A 17,880-nucleotide genomic window follows, 5' to 3' on the forward strand; every position below is an offset into this window, starting at 1 on the left:
TTTCAAAGAAAATAAAATTTAACCGTGTATTTAGAGGATTTAATGCTTGAAAGCTACAACGAAGTTGATGCAGCCTCATCCCCTAGTGGTGGTGTGCCGTGGCTGGCACAGCGGTCACATAACAGTAAGCACAGCTGAGGTCAAGGCAAATAGAGAGTAATCCAAATAATCACAAGCAATGGCCATAAACAGAAAACACACAAAGAGCACGGAGTAAAACAAGGCTTGGTACACACTGAGTGATGATACTTTATATGGTGTGTATTGTGCACATTGCTTAAATACCCGGAAGGAACCCAGAAGTTAGTGGAGTAGCTATTTTTAAAGAACACTTAAACTGTCATCGTCTGTCTGCTTACTCCTATTCCAGCTTCGAACTCAGTATTTTTGGACTAAGCTTGTGCGCTGTTGTCTATCACCCACCCAAATATAGCAAAAACTTTACTGAGGAGTTTTCAGATTTTTTGTCTGAAATTATGACAAAATATAATCGGGTCTTAATTGTTGGGGATTTTAACATCCCTGTGTGTTGTCCTGTCAAACCCTTGGCTAAAGCCTTTCTTAATTTGGTGGAGTCTTTTAACTTAACTCAGCTTGTTTGTTTTTATATCTTAGATTTATTTTTATGTGGCCTGCCAAATGGTAATGCTGAAGTCGGTTGTAACGGTTACCTGTTACCTGTTTTTCCTACTGTCCACTAGAAGGCAGCTGAGAGCAGAAACCTGAAGTATTTAACCAGGTAGTAGAGTAGAAGAAGAGAGATTTGTTTTGGAAGAGGGAAGCATGGTTTTGCTCTAGTTCCTTTGAATCATTTCTTTTGGAGTCCTGATTGAAAAACTTTGTTTCCAGTTTAATTTTATGGACTTTTTTGAATGCTACTTTGCATCTGATGTTGGATCTACATGAATTGAAAAGGCTCTACTTTCATGGATATCAAGAACATTTCCCAATAAAGCGCTAGTGTTGCTTTTGCGGTGAGGATGATCGGTATCCCGAATACAAGGATCTGGGTTTGTGGGCTTTTAACTGTGGATTACTTGAACATTTGGGTGTGCAGGGTTTTTCCTCATAACGGGGATGGGACTTTCCGATATGAAATGACTGGTATAACCATTCTCTGCTGCCAGTATTCAAAGATTTATGTTGTGGTAATTCCTGGGAAATACATTAAGATCTTTCTAATTAGTGTAAAATTAATACTTCATAGCCCTACCCCATTTTTCACATGTATAGCTACCTGCCTCTGTAGGGGGCAGGGGGTTATACGGTGATGCTGTTTTCTCTGATCATTTATTTGTTTTCTTCGAGATATGTATTACCAGAAAGACCTGCCAGAGTAACATCAGGGCTTCTGAACACTGCACAGGATTGGTACCTGAAAGTGGACTAGTGTAGACAACTTAAGTTCCCCCAGCATGTCGTCAGTACCACCTTGAGACCTGACATTGTCTTGGTATCTGAGACAACAAAGGACCTGGTCATGTTGGAACTCACTGTGCCATGGGAGGATCGGATGGATGAAGCTTTTGAGCGGAAGAGGGTGAAATATGAAGGCCTTGTCAACGACTGCCATAACCAAGGCTGGAAGGCAAGGTGCTTACTTGTGGAGGTGGGGTGCAGAGGCTTTGCAGGGCAGTCCCTCTGCAGGGCCTACACTGCACTCAGCATCACGGGTGAGAGAAGAAGAAGGGCTATCTGCAATAGCACAGAGGCTGCAGAGAGGTTTTTGAGGTGGCTCTGGATAAAAAGAGAAGAGCCGTGGACAAATGCTGCTAGGGCACAAGCTGAGGCTTGATCAACCTCAGTTGGGTCACCTGAAGGAGTGTGTCTGATGTTTCGAAAGACCCGAAAAACACCCAATCAGCAACATCACTGATGATGTGCCCTAGCTTAGCATCAGTTGATGCATCATTAAAACTGTGATTATAAAGTGTCTGCTCCAACCCGTCGCCATAGAACAATTAATTCTTCAACCGTTCAATCATTCTCAAAGACTTTTAATTCTATTGACGATGACTATTCAAGGTCTTCATACAGCCTTAACACTGAAGATCTGACTTCTTTGTTCTCTTCTACTTGTCTTAATATCTTGGATACTGTGGCTCCTTTTAAGATGGTTCGAGCAAAACCTAGAACTCAACCATGGCTGAACGCAACGACTCAATCTGTAAGGCTCGAGTGTAAAAGGGCGGAACGCCTCTGGAAGAAGGATAAATTGCAGATTTCCTTTGATATTTTAAAGGAGAATCTGATTAAAGACCAAAAAACTGTTAAATCTGAGAAATCAAAGTATCTTTCTAGTGTCATCTGTAATAACTCAAACAAGCCAGTTGTGCTATTTAGTGCAATTAACTCAGTTTTAAACACTCCCCAAGCAGCCTGCCTAGAGCCTTCAGTTGAGATGTGAGAACCTTTTAGACTTTTACATTGACAAGATTGAGGCTGTTAGAGCTAATATTTTGCTCCCTTCATCTTTTTCATCCATTTCCACAGAGTGCTCTGCTGTTTTTGATCAGTTTGAGTCGGTGTCACTTGATTCACTGAAAGAGACCTTTGTTAAAATAAAACCATCCTCATGTGGACCATCAAAACTCCCATTTCTATCCAAACTATTGGAGAAGGTTGTATTTGGACAATTGAACTCATTTTTAGATTTACATGGTATTCATGAAGTATTTCAGTCTGGTTTTAAAGCAGTCTGGTTTTTAATGACTTACTACTTGTCACTGACTGCGCTATCTTAATTTTACTGGACCTTTTGGCTTCATTTGATATAGTTGACCATAATATCTTGATTTCACGGCTCGAACAATGTGTTGGTATTAAGGGTACTGCATTGGAATGGTTTAAATCCTATTTGGCAGAAAGAACTTTTTCAGTTTATCTTGGAGACTATGTCTTCTCAACTGCCATACTCACATGTGGGGTCCCCCAGGGTTCCATTTTGGGGCCTATTCTGTTCTCCTTGTGTATGCTCCCTTTGGGGCATATTTTTAGGAAATTTGCCCTTGAAACGTAAAGATACCTGCTCTCTATCGCCTCTAATACAGTGTTTTGAAGAAATGAAGACCTGGATGGCACTAAATTTCCTCAATTTTAATAAAAACAGAAGTGTTGTTGTTTTACGCCAGGGGGAACCTGTGAGTCAGTAGACCTAAACCTAAGTAAGCTGAATCCATATGTGAAGCCCTTTGTAAAAAAAAAATTGGGCGTTGTTATGGATTGTGGTTTTAAATTGGAAAACAGGTTAATTTAGTAGTTAAATCATGTTTTTTCCAATTGAGACAACTCACCAAGGTGAACCCTTTCCTGTCCTCTAAGGACTTTCAAAGAGTTGTGCATATTTTCATCTCAAGTCAGCTTGATTACTGTAAAAGCCTTTATTTAGGTATTAATCAGGCCTCTCTCTCCAGACTGCAAATGGTCCAGAATGTGGCAGCCGCCTATTGATGGGCACGAAAGCGGGAACATATCTCTCCCATTCTGGCGTCCCTTCACGGGCTTCCTGTCTATTATAAATCATCTGAAAATATTGGTGCTTGTTTTTAAATCTCTTAATGGGTCAGCGCCAAGTTACTTATCAGATTTGATTAATCTGTATGCTCTGTCAAGAGCACTAAGGTCTGCTGACCATTTGCTTTTAGCTGTTCCAAGAGTAAAACTGAGGAGCAGTGGGGACCGAGCAAGGTCTTTAAATCTGGCCTAAAAACATATTTTTTCTTTGTGGCGTTCGATGCCATGTGAGAGCTGCTTTCTTTTATTGTTTTATTGTGTCTTAAGTGTTTTTCTTTTATTTGTGTGTTTGTATTAATAAATCATGTTTCCTTTTTGTATGTACAGCACTTTGACAAACACTTGTTTTAAAAAAAAGTGCTTTATAAATAAACTTGACTGACTTTGACTGCAGAGAACGCCCCTCGGGGGAGTGGCCGGGGGTGTTCTTGGAACTGATCCAGGACTTTGATGCAGGGTTTCAGACTCTAAGAACTGTGAGTACACACAAAACATTTGATACAGGATTGCGGAGAACTCCAACACGCGTAAAACGTTCTGGTACCATAGACAGGTGAAAAAAAATCCCAGGTACTATTGTCTTATTTTATCATTATTTTATTGAGTGCTGTTGGTTCATTTCACCACAATGAGATGGAGTCTGTACTAATGATGCTAAGCACTGTTTGGTAATAAATGTTTTTTGTTATTCCATGCTCAGTATATGTCTGAATGTTATGGTAAATCTCACAGGACATTGAAGCCAAGTGTACATTGACTTACAGCTATTGTTATATGGTACATGGGAGACTGAGCTTGCATTAGCAGCACTGCTACATAGCAAGTGAACCTGACCTTTTGTTCCAAGTGAGAGACATACTAGCCAGATATACTGCACTTGTAGACACATTGCTAAGTTAACAATCTACTGTAGTGTAGTAGACCCATCACCAGTTCCTCCCAAGCACAGTGTGAGATTTCTATACTGGTTAGATATGGGGTATCACACTCGCGACAAAGAGGATTGTGTGAGAGGCTATCTATCTAACTATCTATCTATCTATCTATCTATCTATCTATCTATCTATCTATCTAACTATCTATCTATCTATCTATCTATCTATCTATCTATCCCAGCCAATGACTGCTGTCTTGATCACAAGTTTTTAACTATAACTGCATCTTACTATGCACATATTTGTGAAATTTTCCTCTACACTAGAGGAAGTCAGTCAGACCTCTAGTGGTGAAGAAGGTAATAGATTAAATCTAATCGCATCATACAACTGATATTATTTTGAAATCTCTTCCACAAGACACTACAATTATCTTTATAATAAAGTGTTTCTTTGGAAATGATGCATTAAATACGATTATTATAATATTACTTTTAGAGTCACATCAGCCCTGCTCTGATTAAGACTGAAATGGATCAGGGAGAGCAGAACTGAGCCACACAATAATATAAAGATCAGTGAAGTGAGAGAGAGATTTACATGAAGACGGCTGAGTGATCCTCTTTCTCCCAGAATAGAGCAGCACTTTCACCAGATGTTCAACTTTCTTCATCCAAACTCACTGAAGCACAACACACAGCCCTGAATCTACAGCTAAACACACTCTCTCCTCACACTGATAATGACTATTAACTCCAAGAAAAGAACACACAATGTCCAAAATGAAGCTTTATTTCAGCAGAGCAAAACTACAGGAAGAGCAACAGGACAGTGAAGAGAGTAAAGACAGAAATGTCAGCATTGTGTAGAACTGAAACTCTATTGTAGATGGATGTGGAAGCAGCTCAGTGTTCAGTTCTATCTTGGAGCTGTTCGCCTTAACACTGGCTCTTTCTGAACGTGACCGGATGATCCACGCCCTCGTGGGAGACCGTACAGACAAACTCCTCCCCCTTTTCCCAGAGTGCTTGGCTGAGGGTCAGGGTACTGCTGCGTGTGTAACCGTCCTTCTTCTGTTCTTCTGCACTGGTCAAGAAACCGTGATTCACCGCCGAGCCGTCCACCGTCCAGCTCACCGACGCCCCCTGTGGAGAGTAGGCAGACAGCAGGCAGAGCAGCGAGGCCGATTCCTCAGACTGGTGCAGAGAGGAGGGAGGGAGCAGAGACACGGAGGGCTTCACCGTGGGACCTTCTGTAGACCACAAACACACAATAAACACACCTTTACACACACTTACACAACATTTACTCATTACTGCTTCTTCACATCACTGCACTTCAGTAGAACTACTCAGCAGGAAAACATTTCCTAGTTCCTCCTTCTATTGTGGAGACACTCGGACTTTGATGGCCTTGATTCTGGGAGTGTGTTCCAGTCCTCCTGAGTCCTTCTGTTATTGTACATGTAGTGCTACAGAAAAATAAATCCACTGCTGATGGAAATACACTGATATTCCACACAGTCAGGGCTGGAAAACATCACACCTTCCCTTTGAGTTTCCAGAGAAGAAGATTTACTCCATTACACAAATCACATATCTGGCAAAGAGGCTGAGAAATCAGTTCAGTGATGGAAATAACCACATCACACCACATCCACCTTTCTACACACTGTTTATCTTTGTTTCCAGATTCAAAATCAGTCCATCAGTAACATGACAGAAGGCTAACAGACACAGGATGAAGTTTTCTACCATGTCCTTCACAGCACACAATATGAACTTCAGAAGCTGTGAATGTGAAAGTGCTGTTTACTGATGAACACACTGTCTACTTATTCAGCTAACAGCTAACTCCTGATTTTTAATTTCCTCTCTCTTATTTTTATTTTACTGAAACTGTCTCATCATCAAAACATACTCCACATTCCTTATCTCCAAATTATAAAGACATACAAATGAATAAATGAATAAACAAACAGAAATTCTTTATGATGTCCACATTTTTCTATTTGTCTAAACTTTAATATTTTGATGAACAACAAAAATAAATGAATGGAATGTTGAATAAAGAAGAGAGACTTACTGATGATGAGTTTGGTTCCTCCACCAAAAGTGAACCACAGTGATACATTCTAATGAAGCCGTCGTACAAAAACCTCTGTTACACTCCAGTGACCACACACACACACACACACACACACACACACACACACACACACACACACACACACACACACACACACACTTGTGGTGTTTGCATATGTGTTCTGTGTCACTGCTACACACACTTTAAGAGCTGTAGTGCTGATCAGAGTGTGTTCAGTCCTTTCAGAGCCACTGACACGCAGCACAATGATGATGGTACTGAATCTCCTGCTGGGGACACTGGGACTCCTCGCTCACCGTGAGACATTCTCTTTACTTTTATTATTCATACACATCATCACATCACTCTCACACTCATTACTACATCTGTTTCCATTATTTTAACTCTGCATCCTTTTCTTTAGAGTCTTTTGGGGAAATCGTCCTGACTCAGTCTCCAGGATCTCAGTCTGTTTCTCCAGGAGAATCTGTTACTCTCACCTGTAGTACGAGTCAGAGTGTTGGCAGTTGCCTCGCCTGGTACCTGCAGAAACCTGGAGAAGCTCCTAAACTCCTGATCTATTCTGCATCTTCTCGTCAGTCTGGGATTCCAGATCGTTTCAGTGGCAGTGGATCTGGAACACAGTTTAGTCTAAAAATCTCTGGAGTTCAGTCTGAAGATGCAGGAGATTATTATTGTCAGCAGTGTAGCAGCTTACCGTACACACAGTGTTACAGCGTCGTACAAAAACCTCCCTGAGCTGTAGAGGAAGTGCTCTGACTCAGAAACACACACTGATCTGAGAACAGCTGCACAGCTGCTAAAGCTGCACTCCACTGAACATCATCAAACATCTTCATGTTTCAAAAATAATTTTCTTCATGTTTCTGTAAAAACACTAGAGATGGTTGTGTGTGAAAATCCCAGAAGATCAGCAGTTTCTGAAAAACCCAAACCAGCCCATCTGATACCGACAACCATTTACTGTTAAAGTCACAGACATCAGACTTTTACTCCATTCTGGTGTTCGCTGTGAACTTTAACTGAAGCTCTTCACCTAAATCTGCATGATTATATACACTGTGCTGCTGCCACATGATTGGCTGATTGGATAACTGGATGAATGTGCAGGTGAACACAGGTGAAGGGTCCTGATAAAGTGGTGTATATCATTTCATCCATACCTGGAAAATTTCCCCCAACCAACCCAGATAAATAAAAGCAGTTAAAGCAGTGAAACAGAGAGAGAGAGGGAGAGAGAGAGAGAGAGAGAGAGAGATCAGTGAAGTGAGAGAGAGATTTACATGAAGACAGATGAGTGATCCTCTTTATCTCAGAATAGAACAGAACTTTCACCAGATGTTCAACTTTTTTCTGCTTATTAAGAGTCCAGGCTGGAAACATCAACGTCTTCAATAATCAGTACAGTGATACACTCATGGTACAAAAACCTGTTACACTACAGTGACCACACACACACACACACACACACACACACACACACACACACACACACACACACACACACACACACACACACATTTCCATAGCGAGAGGTTCCACTTTGCATTATCAGCTAATGCTTCAGTGCCCTGTGAGTGTTTATAGCCCTGTGACTTTAACGCTTCATGACTGAGAGCTGCTGCTCAGCGACTTCACCCACAGAAACCACGAGTTTCATCAGCGTCTTCATCTGCACACTGCTCCTCTGTGCTCAAGGTAAGATTTCACTCAGTGAAATTTATTCAACATCTAATAATTATCTTACCTACATTTCTTCATCCTTCTCCTTTTTCAGGATCCCAAAGTCAGGCCGTTGTGACTCAGAGTGCTGCAGTGAAATCTGTTTCTCCAGGAGACACAATCACCATCAGCTGTAAAACTAATCTTGCCGTTGATAATGACTGTGGCAGTAGTTATGACTGTTTGTACTGGTTTCAGCAGAAACATGGAGAAGCTCCTAAACGGCTGATCTATTGGGCTAGTACTAGAGCATCAGGTATTCCAGATCGATTCAGTGGCAGTGGATCTGGAACTGATTTCACTCTGACCATCAGTGGAGTCCAGACTGAAGATACTGGAGATTATTACTGTCTAACTGATCATTACAACACATTCAAAACTTCTCCGTTCACACAGTGTTAGAGCGTCGTACAAAAACCTCAGTGAGTGAGACTGCTGCAGCTGCAGGTGCTGAGGAGGACGATGTGATGCAGCACAATGACACGGTTTAACAAACACAATACACTTACTCAGTAGTCAAGTCCAGCTTTCTCACCTCTGAGCTTCATTTGCATATTTGACAGAGCTGCCATGAGGCCAAAACCCTGATCAGAGGTCAGTAGTTGGTCATTTACCACTTTAACCAGTGTGGTGTTAGAGTGTGGTGAGGAATAAATCAGAAGATGTTATGTGTCTTACTCTGATACAGATCTGCACCTAGATGTTCAGCTAACACTTTTTTTACATTAGACCTGAGTTTGAAAGCTGATACTAAACTTCATAGCACATGACCTGGTAATCCAGCTGTGAATTAAAACACCTTCACAACACTCCATTCCCTGTCGTCCCTTTGATGATGTCAGAGCAGTGTATCATATACTGTGACATGAATACCTGCAATTATCCTGTACAACCACTACCATGAGTCCCTCTGTTCAAATCCCACAGCAAAACACAGTCACATGTCATTTCGTCTCTAATGTCCAGACCTTGGTGCTTTTGAGCTCCTACCTTGCAGTACTTCATGGCAGAGTCATGTGTTGACAGAAGACATTACAGTAATTATAAAACAGTACATACAAGAAGTTTATTCATGAACCTTCATCAGATCTTCCAGATTTCCAACATCTGCACATTTGTACTGAAGCAGAATGGTGCACTGTATCTATGAACCAAAGAGCATTGTTTGGGTCTCGTTGCTTTATGCTCCTGTGGCAGAAAACTGATATCTGGGACAAAATGGGTTAATTTATGCTATTTAATTAATGTATTATATGTTATTTAATTTATTTAATTTCCTTTTCCATGCTGAAAAATCCAGCATCAACCAGCATAAATTCCATGCTGGTCCATGCTGTTTTTTACTGGTTCATGCTGGTATAATGCTGGTCAGTGCTGGTATAGTGCTGGTATATCTGGGTTGCCAGCAGAGTCATGGTGTTATCAAGCACAACGGGGCTGGTGTAGCCGGTTAACCAGTGTGATCTTTCTGGAATGAGCTTTATGGGAACAAGCTTTATTTTTGCTTGTGTATGTTTCTATGTAACACATTAATATAAGATTAAAACACAATATATTGGAATATATTTAATTATAAATGTGTTATTTCTTTTGCTCCCTCTTTTGAATAAAGAACTGAAATAACAAAGCTCAAAAAGCTTTGAATAACAAAGAATAAAAACATTTAAAAAAGTTCGTTAGGGATTAAAGTGTCTCCACAAATTAAATATAGTAATAGAAGATCAGAATCAGAATCAGCTTTATTTCCAGGTCTGTTTACACATGCGAGGAATTTGTTTTAGTGCCATAATCTCCACAGTGTAACAGGATGTCATATGCAGTATAGAAGAAATTGTATGTACACATTTACAGGTGTGAAAATGTGCAGTTTAAATAAACATATGAAATATACATCTGCAAATAATTATACAATATATACAATTTGTATGTGCAATTGTGAAGTGTGCAGTTGAAGTAAACATTACAAACAATATGTATGCATGTATGTACAGAGTGCAAGTATGAAATGTGCAGTTGAGGTATACATAGTGCAAATATTAGGAGTTGTGTGTTCCATGGTGTTAATTGTTCATCAGGTGGATTGCTTGAGGGAAGAAACTGTTCCTATGTCTGGTCGTTCTGGAGCTCACGGCTCTGTAGCGCCGACCAGATGGTAACAGTTCAAAGAGGGAGTGTGCTGGATGTGAGGGGTCCAGAGTGAGTGTGTGTGCTGGATGTGAGGGGTCCAGAGTGAGTGTGCTGGATGTGAGGGGTCCAGGGTGAGTGTGTGTGCTGGATGTGAGGGGTCCAGAGTGAGTGTGTGTGCTGGATGTGAGGGGTCCTGAGTGAGTGAGTGAGTGTGCTGGATGTGAGGGGTCCAGAGTGAGTGAGTGTGCTGGATGTGAGGGGTCCAGGGTGAGGGAGTGTGCTGGATGTGAGGGGTCCAGAGTGAGTGTGCTGGATGTGAGGGGTCCAGGGTGAGTGAGTGTGCTGGATGTGAGGGGTCCTGAGTGATTTTCTTTGCTCTTTTGCACACTCTGGAGGAGTACAGGTCTTGGAGAGTGAGGAGAGTTGTGCCAATGATTCGTTCAGCAGTCCGGACTACACTCTGTAGTCTTCTGAGATCGAATTTGGTGGCTGAGCTGAACCAAACAGTTACTGAGGTGCAGAGGATGGATTCGTTCATGGCAGTGTAAAACTGTTTCAGCAAATCCTGTGGCAGGTTGAACCTCTTCAGCTGATGAAGGAAGTACAACCTCTGCTGAGCCTTTTTCACAATGGAGTCGATGTGAATGTCCCACTTCAGGTCCTGGGAGATTGTGGTTCCCAGGAATCTGAAAGACTCCACTGCTGTGACAATGCTGTCCATGATGGTTAGTGGGGGAAGAACAGGGGGGTTTCTCCTGAAGTCCACTATCAACTCCACTGTCTTGAGCGTATTCAGCTCCAGGTTGTTAAGGCTGCACCAGACAGACAGCCGCTCAACCTCCAGTCTGTAAGCAGACTCGTCACCGTCCTGGATGAGGCCGATCAGTGTGGTGTCGTCTGCAAACTTCAGGAGCTTGACAGATGGGTCATTAGAGGTGCAGTCATTTGTGTACAGGGAGAAGAGTAGTGGGGAGAGAACACAACCCTGGGGGGCGCCAGTGCTGACGGTGCGGGTGCTAGATTTGAGTTTACCCAGTCGCACTAGCTGCTGCCTGTCTGTCAGAAAGCTGGTGATCCACTGACAGACAGAGGAGGGCACGGAGAGCTGGGTTAATTTGGGCTCTAGTAGTGATGGGATGATGGTGTTAAAGGCAGAGCTGAAGTCCACAAACAAGATCCTCACATAAGTCCCTGGTCTGTCTAGATGCTGCAGAACATAATGCAGTCCCATGTTGACTGCATCATTCACAGACCTGCCGAATGTTCAGCAGTTCATCTCTGGTGAAACTGATCGGGTTTTCTTTGCAGAGAACAGAAAAAACTAACAAAAACAGAACAAACACTGCGGAGCTAAGCACTGAGGCTGCCATTTGCGGCGCCATCTTGGAAGATCCCAACCAACAAATGCCAACAAATGTTGACTTTGTCTCAATTAAAAAGTTTTTTTAGTAAAGCGGTGAAGAGATATTACCCAGCATCAGCGTTGCTATGCAACCTTTAAAGCAACTATGTTCACGAAGGTAAATGTAGTTCCTGCACTTTCCAAAAATAAATCTCACAATGTTTTTGACTACATTATATACCTTACAGTGTTTATCGACAGTAGTATAAGTGCACGTGTTCCAGATCATCATGTTTTTGCCACCGTGATTAGGATTTTGTTTTGGGGTACTTAAAAAGCTTCCTCTTCTACATGACGAATCTGCTGATCACTGCGAATCAGAATGTTTGCATACGTGAGGTATCTGGATGACGGCCGCACGGCGGTTGTTTCAACTTGTGAAATTAAGGACTTTAACTACGACATGTTTGACCAAACTAAGGTTTATTGGGTACGATGGAAGCAAGACTTCTTCAGGGCACAAATACTAATGCTTAAAGGTATGTAACTTTAGCAGTAGCTGTTTTATCGTAACTCGCTCACTGCACAATATAAACAAATGAGTGAGAGATAGTTTTGTTTCTAATTTTGTTTCTATAATTTTTCAGAGAATAAAGAAGACATAGAGCAGAAGTTGTCTAAAGGCAAACGACTCCGGGTAGCACCTCTTAAAAAACATGGTCATCGCCACCACATACTACTTGTTACTCGCTAAAAGAGAGAGCGGAAGCTAAGACCAAAAATGTATGTTGTAAAGGTTATATTGTGTAACGTTATTTGTTGCATGTGTGTATATTACAGTGTGATGGCAAATGACATTGTCCTATAAATATTTTAAACAAACTTATACATAAGAAAGCCAGGTAAATTATAGGAATATCCAGAATCTTTTTCTTTATTAAAAAGTGAATTGCAATTCTCTAGAAAATTGTCTTGGTCTTTATTTAACTATGAATATGCACTAAGAAATGTGATATGTAACAAATGTTTTTTGTTGTGGTCTTGCTGGGATTATACTAGCATCCAAAAGACAAAATATGTTGACCAGCACACCAGCATCCCGGGCTGGTCGGCCAGCACACCAGCAACCAGCACCCAGCACCTAATGCTGGACCAGCATACCACCATCCCAAGCTGGTCCCAGCATGCAAAACACACCTTATGCTCGACCAGCAATGCTGTTTTTTTAGCAGGGTTATCATCTGCACATTACATTTACTGTCTACATTTTATCAGGGACAATTAAGAAATCAGTTTATGTCTCACATGAAACCTACACATATGAACTCGTCTCTGATTGACAGCAGCTGCCGCTTCAGTCCTGCAGGGTTCAGTGGATCGACAAAGTGAGCTCGGACACATCACCACCCAGAGCACTGAGCAGAAACATCATACAAACTCTTCAGAGCACCTTAAATCTTCAAAAGACTAGATTGTCTCTGTAACAGATATACATCTCTACATTGTTAAAAATCTGACTAATATTACTGTAGAGTCTTCAGTGTCAGCGCTATCACAAACACTCAGAAATGGTTTCCTACCATGTGAATGTGGATTAATTCAGTTTAATTACCACAATTACACATAACAGGAAGCTTAAAGACTAAACTGTTGTAACACAGGACTTCATAAGGAAGTGCTAATTAGAGGTAACGTAGAACAGGTGTGAGTGATCTTATCTTATCCTCACTGCATTGGCTCCCAGTCAAATTTCACATTGATTATAAAATACTATTATCAACCTATAAAGCACTTAATGGTCTCACACCACAGAACCTGAGTGATCTTTAGTTTTTTTTATGACCCAACACTCCTACTTCTATCAAAAGGTGCAGGATATTGAAGTAATTATACTGTTGTACAGTACGTGTCCCTCAGTGACACATGTTTTCGGATTGCGTAGGAAACCCTTCCGCTCTCCCACTAAGGAATGTATCTTTGTTCTTGCACTGGTTAGTGTTGAAAACACAAGATCAACTATCAAAGTTGGTCTTAACTTGAACGTAGTTTAACGTGGTCGGAGTGTTAGATTTGACCCGGAGAAAAACAAGGTGACTTAAAAAGGGAATAAACACTTGAGGGAAACAGCAAGGTATTTTATTGCTGTCCTCAGCCGTACACAACAGAGTACAGTAGTTTAACAACCACATACATACCACAGGGCATGTTACAGAAAGGCACACACTGACATACAAGGCAATGTGAACAGACCCATAGAAATACATGTGGCGTAGCAAAACAATTCTCGCACATAGAGAGAGAAAAAAAACAAATAAATAAATAGAAAAAAATTGTAGGGAATCAACCATAAACAGAACACATGACCGTACACAATGTAACAACAGTCAAACATTTGAGCCATGGAACATAACATATACCTTATGCATACCCTGATTCAAAACACACACAAACACAGGACATCAGAATAAACACCTCTAAAGATTCATTCTATTAGTGTGATAAACATTCGTCCACCTGTTTGAGGACCAATCAGAGGTGATCCTCGGCACACGGCGAGGTCTCAGAGCATTGGGAGGATGCGATCCACATCATCAACATGGTCAGTAAGAACAAGGTCATCAGAACCCAGCGATTGACCACAGTTGGCCTCACACTGGAGATCTGGCAAGGACACATCATTGTCCTGCATTTCCGTAAACAAAGAACAGTCAAATAAAATGTCATCCGAGTCATCGGTGGCCACAGCCTTTGGTGAGTCCCAGGTATGAAAAAGCAGTAGGATAACCACATGAAAGACTCCTGCATCCAAACCTGAATCCGCATCAACGAGTCGGTAATTCACATCCGGCAGTTTTTGTGTGACCCGGTAAGGGCCCGAATATAAAGGAGCCAGCTTTGCAGAGAAGTTAGCGAGGGCATCTGATCGAGGATGGGTTTTAACTCTGACCAAGTCATTCACAGAATAAGACACTGATCGACGCTTCTGATCATAATACCGTTTTCTCTTAGCATGGCTATCATCTAACACAGCCCTAGCATGATCATGCACCTCCCTGATAGAAGATTCCAAACTTTCAGGGTAAGGGATCCCCGGCTCATCCATCCCATCCGACCGTACAACAACATGGACGGGCTGTGTCCTGTGCTCTCATGGGTCGCTGACCTCAAGGCAAAGCAGATTTGTGGCAAGTAGCGATCCCAGGCTGTATGCTTGTTACCAACATAAGCACGTATAGCAGTCTTAAGGGAGCAGTTCACCCTTTCCGTTGCATTTGTTTGCGGGTGATACGCCATTGTAAGTCTGTGTTCTGACCCCAAAGTGGTAAGAACATGATCAAAGAGCTCACTGACAAAAGGAGACCCCCTGACTGAGATCAAGAAGGGGCACCGTGACGTGTGTGATGTGGCACACACAGTTTAAGTTAAATAAAGACCCAATAGAATTTGGCAAGTTCTTTATTTTGTTTGTTTTACTATTGAAGCAGTCACATGAAAGGTGCACATTCCATGTTGACTGCTAGTAACATCCAAATATTTGTCTTGCCGATTCAGGAAAGGCCTAAAAGGGAGTGACCCGCGAACAGGAAGCCAGTGTTATAGCATCCTGAAGGGGAGGAGTCATCTGATCAAGCATGCAAAGATTATAAATGTATTGTATGTAGAGATTTCAGTGATTTTGTTAAATGATAATGCCTTTGATTACAGGTAGACTTCATTTTGGGTGTGACTTGTAAAGTGTTGAGATCTAGAAACATAGTGTTGCTAACAGATGGAGTGTTATGATTGGCCCGTTTGAATCTGAAGGGAGGGGACCAGGATGATTAAAAGACAAAGGAAATGCTGCAGAGGGAGAGGGGTGTTGGTTGGAACAGTAGCCAACAATTTAGTTATTCCCTTTTGTGTTTTGTTAAGTGTTGAGTTGTACTTTGAATAGTTTTTTTTTATTTGTTTATTTTTTGGTAAATTTTGATTTTTCAATGGAAATTTTGCTTTGGCTTCTTTCACACCTGTCTGAGAATGGTGGCTCACATAAATAAAAAGACACTTCACTGGATTTTTCGAGAGTTTTGCCATTTCTTTTGCTGCCAGTTTGCCACTGCACCGACCATCTTACCACAACGTGCAAAGACATCGCACAACAGCTTGCTGGCTGCGACCCGGGCAGTGGCTTCTCTCACTACGCTAATCTCCACCCACTTAGAAAAATAGTTTACAAAGACCAGAATGTACGCATTACCACCAGGAGTACATGGCAAGGGCTCCACAACATCTATACCTGTATATTCCCAGGGCCTCTGAGGGTGAATGGGGATCATAAGACCAGCAGGCTTTTTCTGGCTAGGCTTTGTGAACTGGCATGTTGGGCAGGAGGCGACATACTGCTTAGCGTCCGACAATAGGCCTGGCCAATGGAACCGAAGTTTCAGCCTAGCAATCGTTTTGCTCATTCCCAAGTGTCCAGCCAACGGGTGGTCATGATAGTATTCCAGCAAACTCCTCCTCATGGCTGTAGGCGCATACAATTTGAGAAGCTTCATTGAGTGGAGGTTACAGGATGCCTTGCTATCCACAAAGTACAGAAGTCCATCCTGGATTTCAAATCGAGACAGCTCTCCTTCCGTATTCCTTCCGTAATCCCAATAACCTCATCTACCCTCCTCTGTTGTGTAAGTCTCAATGGGGATCATAATTTATTGGTAGGTTGGCTCTGGAATTGTCAGTCTGCGGTAAAGAAAGCTGATTTTATCTCTGCTTTAACTTCCCATTACTCCTTTGATTTTCTTGCTCTAACAGAAACCTGGATATCCCCACAGAACACTGCTACACCAGCTGCTTTATCCTCTGCCTATGCTTTCTCTCACTCACCACGAGAAACAGGCAGGGGTGGGTGTACAGATTTATTGTTGTCAAAGAAATGGTGCTTTAAACCTCTACTCTTCTCTCATTTAACCATCTCTTCTTTTGAATTTCATGCCATTTCAGTTACCTCTCCTATCAACCTTGTTATCATTGTTGTCTACCGCCCTCCTGGTCCTCTAGGAGACTTCCTGGAAGAAATGGACTCACTGCTTAGTGCTTTCCCTTCCGATAGCTCCCCCCTGACAGTGCTTGGTGACTTCAACCTCCCCTCTGACAAGCTACATTCTTCTTCCCTCCTGTCTCTTCTCGACTCTTTCTCCCTCACACTCAACAGCTACATCCCCACACACAAAGGAGGCAATGTCCTGGACCTGGTTTTCACCCGTCCTTCTCCAGCTAAAGATGTGACTGCTACCCCACTCCACGTCTCTGATAATCACCTGGTATCCTTCACCATCACTCTACCTATCTTACCTAAAACTACCTCTCACCCCCTTGCTCTTACTCGCCGCAACCTTCACTCTGTCTCACCTTCATCTGTAGCTTCTGGCACTCTTTCTTCCCTTCCTGATGCTAAGTCTTTTTCCTCACTACCCTTAGACTCAGCCACAGATACTTTCCTCTCATCTCTTTCCTCAACTATGGACTTCCTCTGCCCTATGTTCACTAAACCCAAGAAAACTTCTTGTTCTGCTCCTTGGCTTTCAGATCTGCTGCGCAACAATCGAAGAGAGCTAAGATCATCAGAGAGAAAGTGGAAGAAATCACTTGAGGCAGATCTTGATTTACAGAACACTTCTTGTCAAGTTCTCCTCAGATGTGACTTCTGCCAAGACTTCCTTCTACAAGGAAAAGCTTGAAGCTTCCTCACATGACCCTCGGAAATTCCACAACATCATCTCTTCTCTGCTCAACCCCCCGGCTCCACCTTCTTCATCCTCCCTGACTGCAGAAGACTTTGCTTCTTTCTACCAGGAGAAGATTAAGGAAATCTGCCGGACCTTCACTTCAGCCCCGACTGCACTTACATCTCAGAGTATGGATTCCCCTACACCTTCGTTGTCACATTTTTCAACTGTGGCAGCAGAAGAGATTTTACAACTCATCCAGTCCTGCAATCCTACCACCTGCCCATTGGATCCACTCCCTACCACTATGCTCCAGACCATCTCACAAGACCTCTTGCCCTTCATTTCCACTATCGTCAATAGATCCATAGCATCTGGTAAGGTACCAATTACTTTCAAGAGAGCAAGGCTTATTCCCATCCTAAAGAAACCTGCTCTGGATCCATCAGACATCAGTAACTACAGACCGGTATCACTTCTCTCA

At 42.1% G+C, this 17,880-nt stretch overlaps 2 long non-coding RNA genes and 1 gene segment (V, D, J or C); 2 read left to right on the forward strand and 1 right to left on the reverse strand.

The window, feature by feature from the left end:
- Positions 1-1,534: 1,534 nt before the first annotated feature.
- Positions 1,535-5,310, forward strand: LOC125145738. The gene is made up of 2 exons (XR_007144173.1): positions 1,535-4,083; positions 4,887-5,310. It is a non-coding gene; the product is annotated as an uncharacterized LOC125145738 (long non-coding RNA).
- On the reverse strand, positions 5,165-6,533 carry LOC125145734. The gene is made up of 2 exons (XR_007144168.1): positions 6,474-6,533; positions 5,165-5,640 (listed from the first exon to the last, which is right to left on the reverse strand). It is a non-coding gene; the product is annotated as an uncharacterized LOC125145734 (long non-coding RNA).
- A 109-nt stretch (positions 6,534-6,642) lies between these two features.
- The window catches only part of LOC113642202, a 74,386-nt gene continuing 63,148 nt past the window's right edge, over positions 6,643-17,880 (forward strand). Inside the window, 2 exon segments of the V gene segment in view lie at positions 6,643-6,794; positions 6,901-7,195. Coding sequence covers positions 6,743-6,794; positions 6,901-7,195 — 347 coding nt within the window.

The sequence above is a fragment of the Tachysurus fulvidraco genome, chromosome 10, assembly GCF_022655615.1.
Source record: "Tachysurus fulvidraco isolate hzauxx_2018 chromosome 10, HZAU_PFXX_2.0, whole genome shotgun sequence".
NCBI lineage: Eukaryota > Metazoa > Chordata > Actinopteri > Siluriformes > Bagridae > Tachysurus > Tachysurus fulvidraco.